The sequence below is a fragment of the Asparagus officinalis genome, chromosome 7, assembly GCF_001876935.1.
Source record: "Asparagus officinalis chromosome 7, Aspof.V1, whole genome shotgun sequence".
In the NCBI taxonomy this organism is placed as follows: Eukaryota; Viridiplantae; Streptophyta; class Magnoliopsida; order Asparagales; family Asparagaceae; genus Asparagus; species Asparagus officinalis.
In genome coordinates, this window is record NC_033800.1 from 61,252,138 (window position 1) to 61,273,854 (window position 21,717).

General features: G+C 34.9%; 2 protein-coding genes across 2 annotated transcripts; one reads left to right on the top strand and one right to left on the bottom strand.

Annotated features, from left to right (window-relative positions):
• LOC109850581 (protein N-terminal glutamine amidohydrolase) lies at positions 1,678-14,519 on the bottom strand. The gene is made up of 6 exons (XM_020420616.1): positions 14,473-14,519; positions 14,139-14,244; positions 11,630-11,707; positions 11,334-11,470; positions 10,994-11,118; positions 1,678-2,137 (listed from the first exon to the last, which is right to left on the bottom strand). The coding sequence occupies exons 2-6, from the start codon at positions 14,202-14,204 to the stop codon at positions 1,950-1,952; spliced, it is 594 nt and encodes a 197-aa protein (XP_020276205.1). The 5' UTR covers positions 14,205-14,244; positions 14,473-14,519; the 3' UTR covers positions 1,678-1,949.
• On the top strand, positions 16,083-20,794 carry LOC109850522. The gene is made up of 3 exons (XM_020420539.1): positions 16,083-16,256; positions 16,353-16,405; positions 20,305-20,794. The coding sequence occupies exons 1-3, from the start codon at positions 16,166-16,168 to the stop codon at positions 20,443-20,445; spliced, it is 285 nt and encodes a 94-aa protein (XP_020276128.1). The 5' UTR covers positions 16,083-16,165; the 3' UTR covers positions 20,446-20,794.

Sequence of the window (21,717 nt, forward strand, 5' to 3'; positions counted from 1 at the left end):
GATAAGAGAATACATCAAATAATTATGCAAATCAATCATAAGAAGAAATAAATCAAAGAGAGGAAAGAATTAACTCGTCTTTCAATTGAGATCTTCAAAATCAAAACTTGCAATCCAATCTTGTACAAGAAATTAGTGTCTTTCTTCAATACTTGAACTCCAAAATAATTGCTAATTAATGGCTAAGAGAACATAACAAAATATATCCAAAACCCTAAGTCAAAACATCTATTTATATGTCCCCAAAAATCTGGAAAATAACTAATTCCCACGCCACAGGTGTGGTCTGCACCACACCAGGGTGTGGTAGGGGCTGTTTTGCTGATTTTGTGCTTCTTTGTTTAGTTTTCGGTATTTTGGCTATAACTTTTGCGTCCGACCTCGGAATGAGATGATTCAAGTTGCATTGGAAACCTGTTGAAGAGATATACAACTTTTATCTTTTGAGTTTTTATTGATTCGAACTGCATCATGGTTGAATTTCCAATTCTTCATACTCGTGCATCCGTTTTCTTCACGACCTATGCCTTCGAAATCTTGTTGTTTCTTCAAACTCTTGTATAACTTCCAACGATCATCAAATCTTTCAATTTTGAGCCAATACTACATATAAGAACACAAACCACATCAATATCCTCGATCTAAACACGAAATATGCATTAAACACTCATAAATCATGCTTGAAACACACTAAGATAATGCATATTTTACGTGTTTATCATCCATTATAATTTAAAAGTTAAGATTAGACATCTTGATCATCAAAATTAACCACAAACCCATAATCTAAGAATCGAAACTATCGTAAGAGTATGACTAATATGTATTCGGATATTTCGGATACGGATACAGATATTTCACTATAAAACCATATCCGTAACCATATCCTATCGGTTATAAATTTGAGTAACCATATTCGTATCCTAACGGATACGATTACGAATATTTTCTCGGATACGGTTACGGTTTAGCACCCCTAGCCTCAATGCACTGTAGCGAGAAAGGAGTGTGGTTAAGGTGTGACTGTAGTGCCTCCCTACCTGAAAACACATGCTATAATGTACGTGCTTTTCCATACATCTTTTTTTCCATCGAATGGGCATAACTTTCAGGTCACGTATCATCAGTGAATTCACGCCCCCCCCCCCCCCCCCCCCCCCGCATACCGCACTACTAACCACATCATGATTACTACAACAACAGAGTTTAAAGGTAGCTTCCATTCTCAGTGCTAGCACTCAATACGTTCATCTCGACTCCCCGCTAAGCTTGGAGCGTAGTTAATTTGGAAGGGCCAAGCTCTTGATAGCATGTGGACCAAGCAAAAGAAACGGCGTGAGGACGATGTAGCCCACACGGCCCGGCTTAAATGCTCCTGGATTTCAGGCGGCCAAGCGTGCGACATCCGCATGCGTGAGAAACATGAATAGGCTATTTCCGTCCCGCAGCGGGGGAGGGGGGGGGGGGGGGTATGAAACCGACCTCTATTTGGTTTTGTACGGAGTGGAACAGTGGCACCGTGCAGGATGTTCGGATTCAATAAAATTTAAAATTTTTATTCCACCTGTCATCTGTGAGAGCGGCCGCTCAATACATGATAAACGTTTCCTCCAGCTGCGCCTATCACTCTCTTATATAAAAGGGATGTTGAGATTATGATTACTTTCACAGCATTAATTGTTTCAATGATGCCTAGTTGGCTTTACAATTAAATCTGCAACTAAACTAAAATTTAAAAAGAAAAGAAAAGAAAAAATACAATTTGGAACTTGATACCCAAGCTGGATAAATTACATGGTTTGGTCATCACCCATACATCAGATCCTCTGCAGTTCCTCACCATCTTCTAGTCACTCCGGATCAAACCACAGGGAGACAAAAAAGAAAAAAAAAAGAAAAAAAAGAAGGGTTCATAGCACCAGAAACATATTATGAAATATGTCATACATTCACTGGCACAATAAAGTAGAAAACTGTCGGCGCTGATAAATCTGTGTAAAGAAGCTTTCCAACATTGTTCCATTAATCACGACGCCATATTTGTTGGAGTAGATACCATTAATCAAGGCCTCAACATCTGAGGGAATATCGCTGGCACGCATCTGAATGTACTCGTCAAGGTTATTCTTCGTTCCATCTGCATAAATACAAGGAATAAAAAAGAAGTCATGAAAGCATTTAGATATGCTCATCAGAACGCATTGAGATAATCTTAGTTGCTAAGAACTTTGCGAGCACGAGATGAGGAATGAAAGTGGAATAAGAAAAAAGAATTCTAAATTATATAGAAATGATAATCATATATCATGTTGGCCTTTTTGTTTTGATGATGTTTAACAAACAATTTACTACTAATGTTGTTTGTCTAGTGTTTGTACATTCTTATATATTAGACAAACAACGTAGTTGGAGGATGGATGGAATAGAGCTTCAACGATGATATCCAATGGAGGTTGGCGGATTTGTGGAGTGAAGCTACATACAATTCAAGTTAAAGATCAAGTTCAAGCTTCATCCGCAATGTGTATCAAGTTGAGCTCAATGAAGATCAAGATCAAAGCTTGGGTAATTTAGTTTAGGAGTTTATATTATGTGTGTTGGTACTTTAAGCTTAATATCATACACACACACACATTTATTGGTTTCCATGTATATATATAGTTATATATATATACATATATGTTTTGGTTTGATAGTTTTCAAGTTTTACTATGAAACAATTGAATACAATTGGAAAACATATTTTTGTTTCATACTTAATACATTTATATGATTTCATCAATATCAATTTTATTTAGTTCCATGAAATCATGTTTTAGTGTATTATATGTGTATTTTGATAAAATACTATATTCATTATTTATAGACTTCATAACAATAGTTTACATCTTCTATTAAGTCTATAAAATCATTTTGTATTGCTTCAAAACATGGTTTAGCTAAAATGACAAAACTCATGTGTTTATATTTTCGTGTTTTGGACCTCCTTGCAAAATGATGATATTTTACATTTGGGAAGTCCTTTCTGATAACCAGTCGCTGTAGCATGTTTATTATCATGTCTACAATCATTCCCCAAAGTTTTATATTTTTTAAAATTTATTTGATATTTTTAAACAGGGTTTTAAAATCAGAAAAACAATTTTTCGAACCTGAGTTCATATGCTCACTGTGCGACAGAGAGTCTGTCGGTCGACCGGTCCGGTCGACCGATGAAAATTTTCGGTCGACCGACGAATTTTTCGGTCGACCGACGAGTGTTCCTTCAGTTTGCAACGGCTAGTTTTTTGACCGTTGCCTTGGGGTTGTGTTTTGTCTTTTGCTCAGGTTTTTGGCTGAGTTGAGAGAGGGTATAAGTACCCCATTGCCTTCAACTCTCAAACTAACCAAGAGGGTTTTTAATCAAGTTTAATAAAGTTTTTAACAAGGGTTTTAGTTTGGTTTAAGTGTGTTTAAAAAGCTTTTAAGCAAATTGAGAGTTTGTTTTTGTGATTCAATTCTACAAGAGCTTGAGGAGATCATCTATTGGTGTTTGGGCATCCAACTCTTCTCCCTCCACTCTTGATATATTGAGAAGTTTTCTAAACTCTATTTCTAGCTTTTTTATATATTTGATTATCATTGTTATTAAGCTAGAACTACATTGAGTTTAGTTTTGATTTATATCTCTTTGTTCACACACAACCTTTTGAGCTTATTGTATTTACATTCATAGTATAATTTGGGGTTGTGGGTTTGTGACTAAGAGTTGTGCTTAATTGAGTTCTCACCTTGTTTTGAGAACAATCATTTGTCATATTTGTGCTTATTGTGAGAATCACTTTGTAATACACTTGTACACCGAGTGAGGAGTGTGTGGTGAGAGTCGGGGATCGTCCCAAGAGGAGTGGCGTCGGTTGACGTGCCTAGGGAGAGGTTGTAACCGAGCACTTGAGGGAGACACGGCTAGGTCCAACACTTAGTGGGTGTAGAGTGTGATTGCAAGAGTGTGAGTTGTAGAGTTTTCGGTTAGCTAGAAAACCGAGTGTGTAGAAGAAGTTCCGGCTTCCAAACCGGATTGTGTTAGTGGATTTCTCCCCGGGAGTGGGGAGCGGAGACGTAGGACGGAAGGTCCGAACTCCGTGATCATATCTTGTGTTTGAGTGTGCTTTGGCGTTTATTTATACTTGTGTTTATATTTCTTATCGCCATTGTCATTAGCTCATCATTTATATGATCCACTATCTAGTTCACATTGTTTACCCCTTGTGTTAGTTTATATATCCTTGCATATATATATATTTCCTATAGTTGTTAATTATTTTTAATTGGCATTTAATCGGATTAGATTAGCATAAGACCCTAATCACCCCCCCTCTAGGGTCTAACAATTGGTATCAGAGCTTGGTGCTCTTTGATTTAAGGTCTAATCGCCTTGAGTTAAAGATCCAAGTTAGCTTATTGTGCTAATCTAATTTTGAGCTTTATTTGTATCTTGCTTGCCTTTTATATTATGGATATGCATGGTTTAGGTTATGCCATCAATATTGCTCCTAGATTAGATAATTTTCCCTATGTCCAATGGTGTGTTAGATTTAAACTGTTTGTTCAATCTAAACACTTTGATTTATGGGAAATTATAGATGATGCTTATATTCCTTATGCTCAATGGTGTTTTAGATTCAAAATATTTGTTCAATCTAAAAATATCGATTTATGGGAAATCATTGATTATGCTTATATTGTGCCCATTTTGGAGAAATCCAAGTGGAATAAAAATGATAAAAGATTATTTACCATGAACAAGGTTGTGTTAGAATATATGCTTAATGCACTTGATTTTTCTCGTTCTAACAAGTTTGTTCATTTTGATAGTGCTTATACCTTATGGAAATTTATTGAAGCACATCAAGGGGACTTGGAGGCGATCCAACAATCTTTGGCGGATCCGGCTTCAAGTTCATGTGGAGCTTCATCATGCACACGGCCACTAGGCGATAGCCCTAGTGAGGTTTGCGAGTTCGAATCCATTAATGATTTATCTAGTGATGAACTTGCTTGTGCATATGATAGATTAATGCATGCCTACACTAATTTGCATAAAGATTTTATTGATTTAAAAAGCAAGCATGATAATTTAGAATCCAATCATGAGGAGCTAGTGTCAAAATTGGATGTCATTGCAAAAGAAAATACCATGCTTAAAGAAAACAATGACATGTTAATTTTAGAAAATAAAAAATTAACCACATCTATAACTAGCTTATCTCATGAAAAAGATAATGTCATGTTAGAAAAAAATAATACTGCTTTTTTTATAAATAATTATTTATGTTCTACTTCTAAAGTTAATGCTAATATGCCTAATGATGAGTTGAACAATGTTAAAAATCGTATTTCTTCTTTAGATTCAACTCTTAATACATGCATTAACAACCATAAGAAGCTTGTGAATATGTGTGTCAAGTCTAAGTCAAAATCTACTCATCATGCACACATATATAGTAAAGTCTACAAATGCACAATTTGCGGTCGTAAAGGCCATCTTGCTAGATTTTGCTATGATGCATACAAACATAACAATGCTAATGCTCATTGTGCATCTCATGTAGCTTCTTCATCACATACACATGCATATGCTTATCATGCACATCATAAACATGCTAATGTGTTCAAATGTGATCTTTGTGGACGTTTTGGCCATTTAATATTGTTTTGATTTAAAAAGAAAATCTTATTTGCCAAATGTTTCTAGTAGGCCACATATTTTTAGATGTGATGTTTGTGGTAGATATGGCCACTTAGGAAAGTTTTGTTTTGATAATGTTTCACATTTACAAAATAATCTTAAAATAAAATCTTTATTTGCAAATGATCCTCGTGCACATCCACATAGTCAACATAACCAAATGCATCCTCTTCATTGCACTTATTGCAATCGAATGGGTCATTTGCATAATTATTGCTATGACCGGACCCGTGCACTAAATGCGCCCAAATGGGTTCATAACCCAAGGGCTTTGAGCTTAAATGATAGGGGTCATGTCCCTAAATCTTTTGGTACCAAGAGTTCTTGGGTACCAAAACAAATTTAAATTTTAAACCAAGAATTTTAGTATTCTTATTTTTCCTTTTTCTTGGTTATTTGAAAATTATGCTTTGAAACTTTTTATGAAAACAAATTTTCTTTGGTCAAATTCTTTTGTTTTCATAATTCCTAGTTTTGATTTTGATGAGAGGTTTGTGTTTATAACCCCCCGGATTTATTGGGTATTTATTCCCAAATCATGTTTACCGGATGCTAAAATGTTCATATGGGTTAATACTAGCTCAAGAGCTAGATAGAGTTGCCTCTCTTGATTTTTGAAAATCAATGATGATTTGGTTTTATGATTTAAATTTTGATTTATGATTTCAATTGGTTGATTTGTTTTCATTTGAAAACTTTTTGCATGTTTCTCATGTTCCTTTTCTTTTGATTTCATAAATCTATTCTTTTATATGGTTTTTATACTTTTTGTGTTAATGAGACACTTCTTTCATATTAACATATTTATATGTGTTCTCATTATCGATTTTGTATGTGAGTTATGTCTTAATCTATACTTTCTCACATATGTATGCCTTAGCATTTATTTTATACATTCATGAGGCATTTTGATAGGGGGAGCAATCCCTATATCTTTTTATGTGTTATACTCACCCATGCTGATTGATAGGGGGAGCTTTCGCTCTCTTAATTCTTTTGTCCCCTTTTTGATGTTGTCAAAGGGGGAGAAATATTGTGAGTATATTCCTTCTTGTTTATATGCATGTGAATTATAAATTATATATTCATTTCCTTCATGCATATATTCTTTTTGTAAATTGTTTGTCATCATCAAAAAGGGGGAGATTATTGGCCTTTTTGTTTTGATGATGTTTAACAAACAATTTACTACTAATGTTGTTTGTCTAGTGTTTGTACATTCTTATATATTAGACAAACAACGTAGTTGAAGGATGGATGGAATAGAGCTTCAACGATATTATCCAATGGAGGTTGGCGGATTTGTGGAGTGAAGCTACATACAATTCAAGTTAAAGATCAAGTTCAAGCTTCATCCGCAACGTGTACCAAGTTGAGCTCAATGAAGATCAAGATGAAAGCTTGGGTAATTTAGTTTAGGAGTTTATATTTATATTATGTGTGTTAGTACTTTAAGCTCAATCATATACACACATACACGTTTTGGTTTTGTATATATATAGTTATATATATACATATATGTTTTGGTTTGATAGTTTTCAAGTTTTACTATGAAACAATTGAATACAATTGGAAAACATATTTTTGTTTCATACTTAATACATTTATATGATTTCATCAATATCAATTTTATTTAGTTCCATGAAATCATGTTTTAGTGTATTATATGTGTATTTTGATAAAATACTATATTCACTATTTATAGACTTCATAACAATAGTTTACATCTTCTATTAAGTCTATAAAATCATTTTGTATTGCTTCAAAACATGGTTTAGCTAAAATGACAAAACTCATGTGTTTATATTTTCGTGTTTTGGACCTCCTTGCAAAATGATGATATTTTACATTTGGGAAGTCCTTTCTGATAACCAGTCGCTGTAGCATGTTTATTATCATGTCTACAATCATTCCCCAAAGTTTTATATTTTTTGGAATTTATTTGATATTTTTAAACAGTGTTTTAAATCAGCATATCAGATTTTCATATGTCAGTTTTCGGTCGACCGAACCGGTCGACCGAAGTTTTCTAACTCTTTTCCCTAGCAATTTCATTATTGATTTATCATATATTAATTATTGCTAGTTTGCTATTTGAGTTAGATTTTATTTTACTCATTGTTACACACACCCACATTGAGCTTTTAGTATTTACATACATAGTATAGTTGGGTGGTGAGAGTTTGTAACTTTGAGTTGTGCTTAATTGTGTTCTCATCCATAGTTGAGAACAATCATTTGTTATATTGTGCTTATTGTGAGATTCACTTTGTAATACACTTGTACACCGAGTGAGGAGTGTGTGGTGAGAGTCGGGGATCGTCCCAAGAGGAGTGGCGTCGGTTGACGTGCCTAGGGAGAGGTTGTAACCGAGCACTTGAGGGAGACACGGCTAGGTCCAACACTTAGTGGGTGTAGAGTGGGATTACAATAGTGTGTTGATTGTAAAGTTTTCGGTTAGCTAGAAAACCGAGTGTGAGGTGTAAACGTTGTTCGGGTGAACGTAGAAAACCCGGTTGATAGTGGATTTCTCCCCGGGAGTGGGGAGCGGAGACGTAGGACGGAAGGTCCGAACTCCGTGATCATCTTTGTGTGTTTGTGATTGTCTTGGCGTCTCACTTGTGCTTATTGTTCATATCATTCTTGTCGCCATTATCTATTGTTCACATTGTCCACTATCTTGTTTATCTTGTTTATGTTTATATCACCCTTTGTTTATATATCCTTGCATATATATTTCATCATATAGGATCAAGGTTTTAAACGTCGGTTATCGGGGATTTATCAAAATCCTTATCGGATAGCGGAAAACGGGGATATATCGGGGATAAGTAGTATTTATTGGAGTAATATACTAGCAAATAATAAACAAACATAAGCTTGAAAAAAAATATAATGTTAGTCAAAATGGAATAATAAACAAGCAAATAATAAGATAACATCAAGAATGAAAAACCATCTATGCATCTACATAATTATTATTTAATCATAAGATTCATAAACTAACTTACTAAGTTGATATTTAGTAGTTATGAGCCATTATCAATATCCATAAACAAACATTAGCTAATCACCAATCAACCAAGTTCCAAAAGCAACAAATAGCTCATAATTTGTAAAGAGCAAATTTAAAAGAAAATAAAAGCTCCCAAATCCTATTTATCGGCCGATAAAGCCGATATTTAGAGCTTACTTATCGGCCGATAAGTGCCTTTATCGCCGATAACTCGCCGATAAACCTCAAAAAATGATAACCGATTAAAAATCCTACTTATCCTAGCGGAAAGCTCCCAAATCCGATAACTCGGCGATAATATCGGATTATCGGCCGATATTTAAAACCATGTATAGGATATATCACTTTGTATATATTGCTTATTCTAGCTTATAACTCTTGTATATCTTTCTTGCAAGAATACAACTTGTTAATTAATTTTAATTGGCATTTAATCGGATTAGATTAGCATAAGACCCTAATCACCCCCCTCTAGGGTCTAACATATCAAACGTCCACAACATAGCTTTTCTTAAACAACAAACAACATACTTGGTATTCATGTGTGTGCTTTTGCAAATGCATGCCCAGTTGAAGGGTTTGCAACGGAAATGTACTTCACAGAACGGAGAAATGAGAGACTCTAAAAAGCATTTAGTGAATCCATTTCTTTTTAATTAACCTTTTCATGTCTTATATATAGCTTGTGTGCCACTGTGCACAAACAAAATGAAATGACTATTCGTGGAAACACTTTCACGAAATATTTCCAAAGGAATCCTGCTTATATTTTAGATAAAGAAGCATGCTAGGTGCATCCCACTTAGGCTTTACTATAGCACTCATAAGTTGCCTTTTCATCCTTTTTTTCACTTAAAATTAAAAGTGCAGTCACAGCTAGATACTAACTCAATTTTTTGACACATGCATTATCTTGATTGACAGTGCATTGTCATGATTGTTGCTGATTAAACATATTCGGTACTAGCAACCAGATGAGTAATTTAGGTATGCCACGACTAAACATGACCTTGACTCCCATAAATCAAGAATCAGAGAAGCAAGATGCAAGTTCCAGGAAGACTGTTAGGAATCTATTAAGTTACAGAATCTTCTATCCTTACCCAATTTTAAAAGTCGAGACTCAGTTTTTTCTAAACAAATAAGAACTTAACAGAGGACGTCATCAAGCATCTGGACTGTCACTCTCAATCTCCTATCTTTATTTTGTTATCAGCGCTTTATGTAGTTTCTATAAATCAGGTTCTCAGTATAAATGCTTGCTGAAAAATAAATCATCATTTAATTGGGTAGACCGCTTTTGACCCTTTTCTTCTTCAGGCATCAATGTGATTCTCCACCTTATTTTCCTTCTTCCTGCAACTGCTCCCTGATCCTTCCTAAAAGCGTTAGCTATTATCAACAAACTAAGCTACACATTCACAAGTAACAGATAGCCAAATTATCTACATGAAATGCAACTATACTATGCTATTATAGCTTATCATCTACTATGGCCCTATTCTCGCTATCTGGACCCTTAAAATGCTGGTGACATCTTGATAATTGTTTCCTACACAATTGTCAGCCTTCGCAAGATTGCAAACCAACATGCAGAAGCCTGTTCAAGTTCTGAAATAATGGGTTGCTCAATAATAACCTCAAGATTACATGCCACCAACAGTTGTTCTGAAAGGTTATCACCGAAATACTTAGAACATGTAATACAACATAGTATACACAATAGATATGCAGCAACTTGATCTGATATGATTGATGAAGGACGCACAATTGGCTGCTAGATTGATTTTTCATGCATATGCTTCTTGACTGCTGCATGGAGCCATATATTGCATGACATTTTCTTATCTCAAAGATTATAGCTAAGTAATGGGTCATAATACTCTCTATAATTGAAATTTAATAATTATCCCCCATGATGAATTGATGGTGTAGCTCTACTGTTCATTTGAACCTTGCTGCACGCACCAGTTCCTCCAAATATCATTATCCAATTAGCAAAGTATTTCTTGTCAATATTTAGAAACCACAGCAAGCCACCTGTGTAACAACCTCTTATGTAACTATGCCCTCCGGGATAAGTTACAGTACACTATTCCAAGGCTTCATTAGTTGGTGATGTTTTCTAAACTACTTTTCCTTACCTCAACCACTCTTTACATTTGACCATAAACTAAGATATGAAAGAAAAACCATAACAAACAAAAATATATCAAGTTTAAGAAAGAATTGTAAATGCAAGAATGCACCTTCAGCAACAATAGGTTTATACACAGGAGGAGGAGAAATCCAATTTCCAAGGGAATCTTTCATGTGTGATCTATCAGATGCAAAGCATTGAAAAAGTATAGGAGCATGAACCACCCGAAACAGCCTGTATAAGAAAGCTTCGCAGGTGAGGTATGCAAGACATGTATGCCGATGACATCTCAAAAAATACAGAAAAATACTTCTTTTACATTAGCAATCTATAGAAAAAGTAAGTACTGACAATGAAAATTGTCAGAGGGAAAGCGAAGTCCAGCGAGAAGAAAAGCAAAAATTTTTATGTACAGACAACAGATTGCAATTACACAATAGCAGCAATACCTGCTATATCTGGGATTGAGGGAAAAGGGTGGTAGAATGGCTTCATTGATGTATTGCTTAAGTGGCATTGGACAAGGAAGACTTGAATCCAAATCCCATACCATAAACTGCGCATTGCCTTCATTATTGTTTTGTGACTTCCATGATAAATCCAATAATCAGCCATGTGATAAATGACAGAAATCAAAGAGTGATGCTGAGCAATAGAGTGAAAAGCTCACATCAAAGGAGTACCATTAAATTACTTGACTAATGGATCCATACTTAATGGTAAATTACAGAATTTCAGCTGTCACCTGAATGCAGATTACATGATAATCCCATATCACCAATCCATCTGCTGTTTTGCTAGCCTTCTGACACCATAGTGGAATCTACCAAAGAGACACATCAAAAGGAATGACATCAAAATCCACTGTAGAGAAAGAACAGAAAATTGTGGCATATACATAAGGTTACATTGATTATGCATAAATATTACGATTAACTTTTTTTAGTACATATGCAATTCTTCAGACTATACAAAACTTCGTTACTATTAAAGATTTTTTTCGTGACTTTCAAACTGATGAAGTTAGTCTCTTCTGACTTTTTTTTTCATTGACCACCAGTCGTGCTTAACCAAGGATGCATTCCAATCTTCCATCTTTTTGGACTACCCATCCCAATATTAGTACACTAATAATTGTAATGACCCATGGATATAAATATGCTGCACCATGTAGAATATAATTCAAATGTGGAGTTGGATTACAATTGGATATGAATATTAAAATTCACAGCAATGCAAATAAATGTAGATAGACTTGAGTCCTTTTGGAAAGATTTGGAAGCTATGTAACTTGGGTACTTCTAATATGGAGCCGTACCCGCACCTGACACGTGTTGTACCCATACCCGTACCCAACACTTCTTGGACACTCCTTAAATTTTCAGACATATACTCAATTATACAATGCATGTTTAATTTAAAACACTCGTTATATACTTCTTGGATGTGTATCTACACTTTCAATCAGTGTTCTAAAAATTGTAATACTCGCCCGCATATGCGGGCAAGTATGCAGAATCGGACCATTTCCGCTTGGAAATGGGCTCATTCGCTCAATTTTGCGGACAGCCGCATAATTGAGCAAAAACCGCGTACTTGACCGCATAAAAAGAGTATGCGGGCATGTTTTAAGGTGGGTATTAAGGGTTTTAGGTCCAAAAAGTGAACCCACAAATGTATTTAACCCAAAAACTATCCAATTGCATATCCAAAAATCCTAATTCCTTTCTGCTCCGCCTTCGTTGTCTCTGTGAAAAATAAACCCTAAATCTCTCTCCATCAGCTGTTGATTGTCCTCTTCAACGTCGGATCTCCGCCAGATCTCCTCTTCAGCGCCGGATCTCCTCTTCCACACCAGCAAGATCTCCTCTTCTCCATCCTCTTCCACGTCAGCAAGATCTCCTCTTCTCCATCTTCTTTCAGAGCTCCTCTTCACCACCGGATCTCCTCTTCCATTGCCGGCAAGATCTTCTCTTCTCCATCTACTTCCGGATCTCTTCTTCATCACCTTTTCCTTGTAGTGTTCACCATCTTTTGTCAAAGATTCAACTCTTCACCATCTTCCATGGACTTTACCATCTTCCGTGAACTTCACCAACTTCATTGTCTAATGCAATCTTCCGTCAAAGTTTCATGAGATCTTGTTACTTGTTAGCATAGTTGCGACTGCAGTCTTCGCTTTTCTTAGTATATGTTCTACCTTTTATGAATTACATACATTTTTATGTATAAAAAATAAATATATGTTAAAATAATTCAAAAATGCATAATTCGGCATAATCCGATTAATCTTGACTCACTCTCGAACCACACGGATAATAAAACCATGTTTTTGAACATTGCTTTCAATACATTTTTGTAACTTATTAGATAAGAGTTGAGTTCCTTTTAGCCTTCAGAGCTATGAGTTAAAAGGGTAGTTTACATATGTAGCTCAGAATTATGATTATACCCATCAGTTTCAGCCGTATCCCCGTACCCTACCTTTTACAAATTTGTTGTGTCATGTACCTGTACTAGCACCTACACCCGTACCCGTACCCGTGAAACCTAGCTTGAAATCTAAATTTACTGTAGGAAAAATTTGTCCATGTCCACTACATTAAGGTTGATCTACATTGTTTAAAATGCTCAATTTACATAATTTTTTGTCTATACATCAAGAGAATGAAAAAAAGAAAACAACCAGTCTAACTGCTGAATTGTTTGGTTTATCGTCGAAACATGTTTTACAAATAATAATACATAAAAAGTAGGATTCCTTCAGAAAGTATTCAAGTCCATCCCTAAACAAATGTGCTCCAAAAATAATATATCAGAACGGACAACAACACTCTTCTCTCCTACTTATAACCATCCAAGCTATCCAGGCTTTTGCTGAGGCTTCCATTAACTATGTACTTGGACGTCCATCCTTGAATTATCTAACTACACAACACTGTAAATGTAGCCAGCAACAACACAACACGACATGTATTATCATTTGATGTAGAATATGTTCGCTCCTTGCATGGGAAGCATTTGTCAACTCAAGTACACATAATTCATGAAGTCAAATAAGCAATTTATCACTGTTACATTACTATATAAAATACGTATATATAGTGTTTTCCTCGCATAGCAATTTGGTTAATGTACCAAAAACCCAAATAGACAATTGCAGGAAATCCGAAATGAAGCCTGTTGTTGCTAGCTGACCAACAAACATGCAAAGCCTTTTACAAGGACGTTTAGGAAAGCACATGATGTCTCACCCTTTTCTCCTCGTTGGATATGAACACAACAAAAAGATCTGCTCCCTCGCGATCCGCAAGCCCCATTGAGCATAGTTTCTTACAGAGCAAGTACACATTCTCCTCACTATTATTAACAGTAAAAAAGTGAAAAAAAAAAGATTAGAGCTTTGGGCTTTAGCAGTGAGTTTATTAGCATATTTAAACCAAGGGCAACCCACCATCGTAAATTGTGGGAGTTATGTAATCAAAGAAAACGAAGGAATTATTTTAGATATACCGAGGATTAAACAACAAGAAATTTTCAGTATGAACCCTAAAGTTGGAAGCTGAGAAGAATAAAAGGAGAATCTACCAGTAGAATGGCGTGTGATCGAAAGACGAAGACGGCGGAGGATACGGATTTGGTGCTGCCTGATTGCCCCGAAGTTTCGCCGTTTCCGGCCATCTTCTCCTAATTTGATGGCGGGGGGCTCTTAATGGGCCGGGTACCCGACCCGGGGTTTTTAGACTCGCGGAAAATTACCCACAGACCCTCTAACTTTTATGCATCACATAGAATAACTATGCACCTTAGAAATTTGGGAAAATTTGCAAAATAGACCATTTTTATGAAATATATAGCGAAATAGACCACTTTAAAAAATAATTAGCAAATTAGACCTCTTTTGAAAAAAAGAGGTCGATTTTGAAAAACAAGACTCAGAAAACATACGGGACTACTAGTCACGTATGTTTAGAGCCAACTAATCACGGATTAGTGACTCAGAAAACATACGGGACTAGTAGTCCCGTATGTTTTCTGAGTAGAAAATTTCACTAATCCGTGATTAAAACATACGGGACTACTAGTCCCGTATGTTTTCTGAGCTGTTTTGCAAAATAGACCTCTTTTTAGCCTGTTGGCCAAAAAGAGGTCTATTTTGCTAATTATTTAGCAAAACGGTCTATTTTACTAAATAATTAGCAAAAACGGTCTATTTTGCAATTTTTCCCTAGAAATTTATAGATAGCACCTCTACTTTGCAATGGGGGTTTTCAGATTTGGTCCATTTTTGGATGCTTGTATAACTTATTAGATTAGATAGATTTGGCTAAATAGCACTTAAATACCTTATAGTTGCCCCCACTTGTTTACTATAGCAGTTATATACCCTGAAGTTTCTAAAAATTATAGTTAATACCCTTTATTACGAAAAGTGAGAATTTCCCTGAACTTTCCCACGTGAAGTCATGAGATAATTTTAGAAAACTTCTATGCCTAATATTCGTTGCATTTATTGGTAAGTATATTATATTTCCATTTTCAGCATGTCTCAATTATGTCTTAAAATAGAATTATTGTAGGTTTAACACCTAAGTTGTAAAAAATTAGTATTTAATATCCCGAAAATAAATTTTGGCTCGCGGACCAACCGCGAGCTAGCAACTCGCAGAGGGGGTTACAGTGTCTGGGCCCCACCCTGCTGTGGGGCCCAGCCCCCCTACTCCGCAGGCTCGCGGTTGAACCGCGAGCCAAAAAGCACAATTGTTAATATCCTATTGTTTCACCAATTTAACACTTAAATATTCTAATTTGTAAAAAATACCATTTTAAAAACCTAAATTATAAGAAAGTTGCACTTTAATATCCTACATTGTAAGAAAGTATCACTTTAATATATTCTGTTAGTTGCCAGGACATATTCTTAATAATATTTCCTTGATAACTACCAAAAGGCACTGACATGTTGATTTTTAACAACTAGGTATTAAAATATTACTTTTTATAATTTAGGGTATTTAAAGTATATAGGTGGTAAAACTAATAGGGTATTTAAGTGCCATTTAGCCTTCATAATAATAGTCTCTTCTAAATATACTCCAAAGCATGGACTTCAGGCCCATGCTCCATCTGTAATAGGCCACAGAGTAGTAAACGGGCCTAACCCAATATGGTCATTAGGGCGAATGTATAATCTGACAAATCCTCAAAAAGTAAACCTAAAACCAGCACAAAAACTAAAACCCTAGCAAGCAAATCTTCGGCGGCTGAAGAGACGAAAACGATGACGCAGAAGGGGAATTTGTTCAAAGGAATCAAGAAGAACAAAAGCATCCCCCCAAATCGCCATGGAAAAGTTCCCTGCACTCGAAAAGGTATAACCAACATTATAAATCTTAGATCAAGTAGTCTCGTAAGCCAATTGTTTTTTTGATTTTCTGAATTTTGTTATTTTTCTAATCGATTTTTAGGGAAGAGATTCGTGAAGCCAAGCAAGATCACAAATGATATGGAAACTAATAGGGTAAAGTTTCAATTTTTATGTTTTCATTTAGTTTTTATGTGCTTATGTTTCAACAATTTTTTTTTTTTTGGGTTTCTGATGGGTTGAGACATAGTTATAGTTTGCCTTCGATTCTATTCTGCGTGGACTTTGATGCAAATTTTTGGTTAGGAGTTCCTTAATGTGCAACTTGAAATTTACTTAAGCGATGGTTTTAGAGTCAGCTGAAAGTGGAAAGTGTTGTTTTTATGGGTTCTAATTAGGATTCGGATTGGCCCATCAGGTTTCAATTATAGCATCATCAAATATCTGTTTAAAAAATTGAATATGAGTTAGTTGAAGAGTTTAATAGTTGATAGTTTACGTGAATACATTTTCTGCAAATTAAACTCAAAGACGGGGTTGGAAAATAAGTTGACTTATTTGCAATGCTTTTGAATAGAACAAAATTTGGCATAGTTCGAAATGGTGAAAGGAAATAATGGAAAATATGTGTCTTGAACGCTCGTGGTAGTTCTCCATCAATTTGTATTATCATACTTAAAAAGAAAATGTATAACACCTTCCCTCATGAAACGCCTTTCACTGTAAATATTTGTTAGACCCTAGAGGGGGTGATTAGAGTCTTATGCTAATCTAATTCGATTTTATGTCAATTAAAACTAATTAATAAATTATTCTTGCAAGATAGATATACAATATGTTATGAGCAAGAATATGCAATATGAACAAAGAGATATATTCTATATGGTGAAATATATGCAAGGATATATAAACAACACAAGGGTAAACAATTTAAACTAAAAATACAATTGTGATAGGGCAATATAAACAATACAAACAATACAAACACACAATATGATCACGGAGTTCGGACCTTCCGTCCTACGTCTCCGCTCCTCACTCTCGGGGAGAAATCCACTATCACAATCGGGTTTTCTACGCTAACCCGAATAACATTTACACCACACAATATCGGTTTTCAACGCTCAACGATCAACGATCACAATCTCACAATGTAACTACACTCCACACCCTCTAAGTGTTGGTTTCTTCGTGTCCTTCCTCAAGTGCTCGGATACAACCTCTTTCTAGGTTCGTCAACCGACGTCATTCCTCTTGGAAGTAATCCTGTCTCTCACCACACACTCCTCTCGGTGTACTAATGTAATACAAAGTGAATCTCATAATTAAAGCTTACAAATCAAATGATTGTTCTCTAAACAATGTGAGAACTCAATTAAGCATAACTCTTAGTCACAAACCCACAATCATAAATTATACTATGAATGTAAATACAATAAGCTCAATAGGTTGTGTGTGAACAAAGAGATAAATCAAAACAAGTCTAAACTCAATTTAATCTAGCAAAATAAATATGATAAGTTAAGCATAAATAAGCTAAATAAAGAGTTTAAGAAAACTTCTCTAAAACAAAAGTGGAGGGATGTAGATTGAAAGCCCAAACAAGATTGATGATCTCCTCAAACTCTTGTGAAATTCTCTTCACAAACAAACTCTTAAACACTCTTTTAAACAAACACAAAACAAATTTAAACCCTTGTTAAACTCTTTTAAAACATCTCTTGGTGATCTCCTTGAGAGTTGAAAGCAATAGGGTATTTATACCCACTCAAAACTTTAGCAAAATCCCTAAGAAAATGATAAAAAAGCCCCACAAAAACAGTTGCTGGAAATAGCTGTTGGAAGTCAACGGACACTTCAGCGGTCGACCGCACTGTAGCACGGCCGACCGCACTGTTCATAGACAGTTTCTGTTTTTGACAGATTCTGGAAATTTGCGTATCTGACTTTGTAAAATCAATTAAAAATAGTAAATCAATTCTAAAAATCATGAAATTTTGAGGAAAGGTTCTAGACATGTAGATAAACATGTTAGAGAAAGAATTTTTGAAATATCACTTCCCAGTTGAGAGAAATAAATGTTTGAACACAGATATACAGTTTCTTAAAAAAACTGCTAAAAACTTAGTTTTGTAAATTCAATTGAAAATAACAAAACAACTTCAAAATTAGTAAAACTTGGAGAAATGTTTGTATATATGATGATAAACATATAAATGAAGAAATTTTTTGAAATCGCATTTCCCAATTTTGAAAACGCATCTGTTTTGTAAAAACATGCACGAACATGTGCACGAACATGAGCTTATTAAAAACTTGATTTTGTAAATTCAAATAAACATAATAAATTAATTTTAAAATTAATAAAACTTTGGAAAACATTTATAAGTATGAAATTGAACATGTTAGAAAAAGAATTTCTCAAATTGAGTTTCCCATTTGTGAAAACTCATGTATTTTGCAAGTGTGTCCAAAACATGAAAATATGATATACATGAAATTTGATGTTTTGACATAAACAATGTTTTGAAACCCTATGAAATAATTTTATAGACTTAATAAAATATGTATACAATGATTGTTAAGTCCATAAACTAAAACTTGTGTATATATATAACTATATATATATAAACCAAATATGTGTGTGTATATATGATTGAGCTTAAAGTACTAACACACATAATATAAAACCTAAACTAAATATACCCAAGCTTGATAGATCTTCGATGTAGCTCAACTTAGCACACTTGTGGATGAAGCTAGAACTTGGATCTTCAATTTGAATTGCATAGGCTTCACTCCACAATTCGGCCAACCTCCATTTGATATGATCATGAATGCTCGATTCCATCCATCATCCAACTCGTTGTTTGTCTACAATAAATAGAAATACACCAACACTAGACAAACAATATTAGATATAAATTGTTTGTAAATCATCATCAAAACAAGAAGGCCAACAATATTGACTATTGCTTATGAAATCACATGTGAAACGTAAGCATCTTATGTATTTTGATGAAGCCATCTGTGGCAATTTTCAAGCTTACAAGGCTGAGGGCATCTGAGTCACACCATGCATGAAGAAATGGGAGGTTAATGAAATCTTTTTAAAGTGAGCGGCATAAAAATCTGTCGTGTCAAAAGGTTCCATTACTTTGAAAAAAAAAGGTTCCATTACTTTGAAAAAAAATATGACCTCATTCTTCCTATTTCAGCCAATTGAATGTAACGAATGTTTTCTCTCACTAACTGCAGGGAATGGAAAGGATGCTTTTTTTAATTTTTTTTCCATGTTGTCAGCATATCTTAGGAATTTGCATTGAAGATCTCAAATAATTTGCAGTTGATTACACAGAAGCAAGAACGCCACAGAAAAGAGTTTGAAATTCAGATGAGTTGCATTCTGCATAGGTTAAAGTAGTCTGATACAACACTAATTGACATAAGGAATCGGAGGGAAACAATCAAAGCAGATTCTGTTTTTATAATTTATTGAAAAAAGATCTAATTTGTGGTAGCTTAAGAAAATTTTATCTATTTTGTTAATATTGCTTTGTTGGGGTAGGCAGACTTAAGGGCTCGAATTTTAGTTCTTAGTTTGTAGTTGCATCCGGCATCAAGAGTTGGTTGCTATGTCTTTTCAGAGAACACAGTTAAAAAAATAATAATTTCTGATTAATAAAACTGATTTAGTTGAAAAACCTAATCCAAAAGTTGCGTGGAGTCAAATTAAACTTCCTAAACCAAATCAACTAGAGAAACCTCTTATTGTTTATGGGTTCCCAGAAAATGGCTAAAAAGAGCAATAGTCCTGATACTGGTTAGGCAATAGTGAAAACTCTCTGTTTTTTTGAACAATTTCCTAACTGTGAGACTGCATACATAGTAATAACCCTTTTTAATTTCTTTTTTTCAGTATCCAGTTTTGTGATCCCATTGTTTTTGATGTCCTCTCGTTGTGCCTTTTCTGTATTAGGTTTTGCTGTACCATTTAATTTTTTCCCCTGTTTTTGTTGTATATCATTTTGCTAATGATGCTATTATCGGATTAGGAGCTGAGCAAGTTTATAAATCACTGCAATGAGATCAAGGCTGCAACACAAGCTAATAAGGAAGGAGGTCAGCTTGCTATTGTAAAACCTGAACCCTCAAATACCGAAAAAGGAAAACAGTCAATTTCCAAGGAAGCATAAATATCATGTTCCATTGCTTGGGGACGAATGAGACATCCTCTATATAACATCCCTTTCCGACTGTGGAAAGGAAACGTTTCAAGAGCTGTGTGTTTTTGGTAATTGTAAAATGTAAGTTTTGATTAGTCAATAGATGGAAATAGATTCAGAGAGCTGTTTTGTGTGGCATGATAGTATATATTTGGCATCTCATGGATTGATTATCTAATGTATTTGAAGTTTATTCTTGTGTTTTTTTAGATTATTCGAGTATGTCGCCAGTTTGGATAGCATTATCGGGCGGAAATTGATTCTTGTATTACATTACTAATTTGAATATATCATCAATATCCTTTACCTGCCTTTTGAATCCATGGTTATACTTGTGGATGGTAAAATTATCTGTCAAGGATTAGTCTTTTTGGGCTCAGGTTTTTTTAGCAGTTTCATTTCCATAAGATCTGCATGTTATTCGGTAAGGACAAATTTTCAAAACCGTCCTATTTGCAAAAACCATGCAAATAGGACATGTAAACTTCACGGGAAAAAGTTCTCAAATTTCACGGGACTTGAAGTCCCGTGAAATTTAGCAGTTTAGTTAAATGACTGCTAAACTTCACGAGACTTGAAGTCCCGTGAAGTTTGAGAACTTTTTTCGCCAAAACCGATCTCGTAAACTTCACGGGACTTCAAGTCCCGTGAAGTTTGATAACTTTTTTCGTCAAAACGGACATGGTTTCAGCACTGGGCTAAAACCATATCGGTTTTAACAAATAAAGTTGAAACAGGTCGTTTTTGGGGGAATATGTTTGCAAATAGGACAAGTTTTGAAAATTTGTCTTGTTCGGTAAAGTCAGCTTTGGTGAGTACATGCTACTCGCATGTTTGCTATATCCACTCCCAAACAGTAATTTTGGGAGTTGGATTGCCGAAAATGCCCTTTTGATGTTGAGGGTGTTTCTGGAATGGACTTGGCCTGTTTTGGTTTGGGATTGAGGGTGTTTCTGGAATGGACTTGGCCTGTTTTGGTTTGGGAGAAGGGCAATTTAGTCCTCACACCCCGCCAAAGTTACTGTTTGGGAGTGTGAATAGTTGGACCCATTGTTTCGGTGCAAAATTTTCATAATTAGTCCTTTACATCTTTAGTATTTCCAAATTAATCCTTCATGTCATTGAAATTGCTTTCTAGGTCCCTCAATCCTTATCATTTGTCTTAAAAATTCCTCTAATCATTGGAATCGTCAATATTTTCCTGAAATTCTCATAGGTTGGTTTCAATTAATCCATATAATC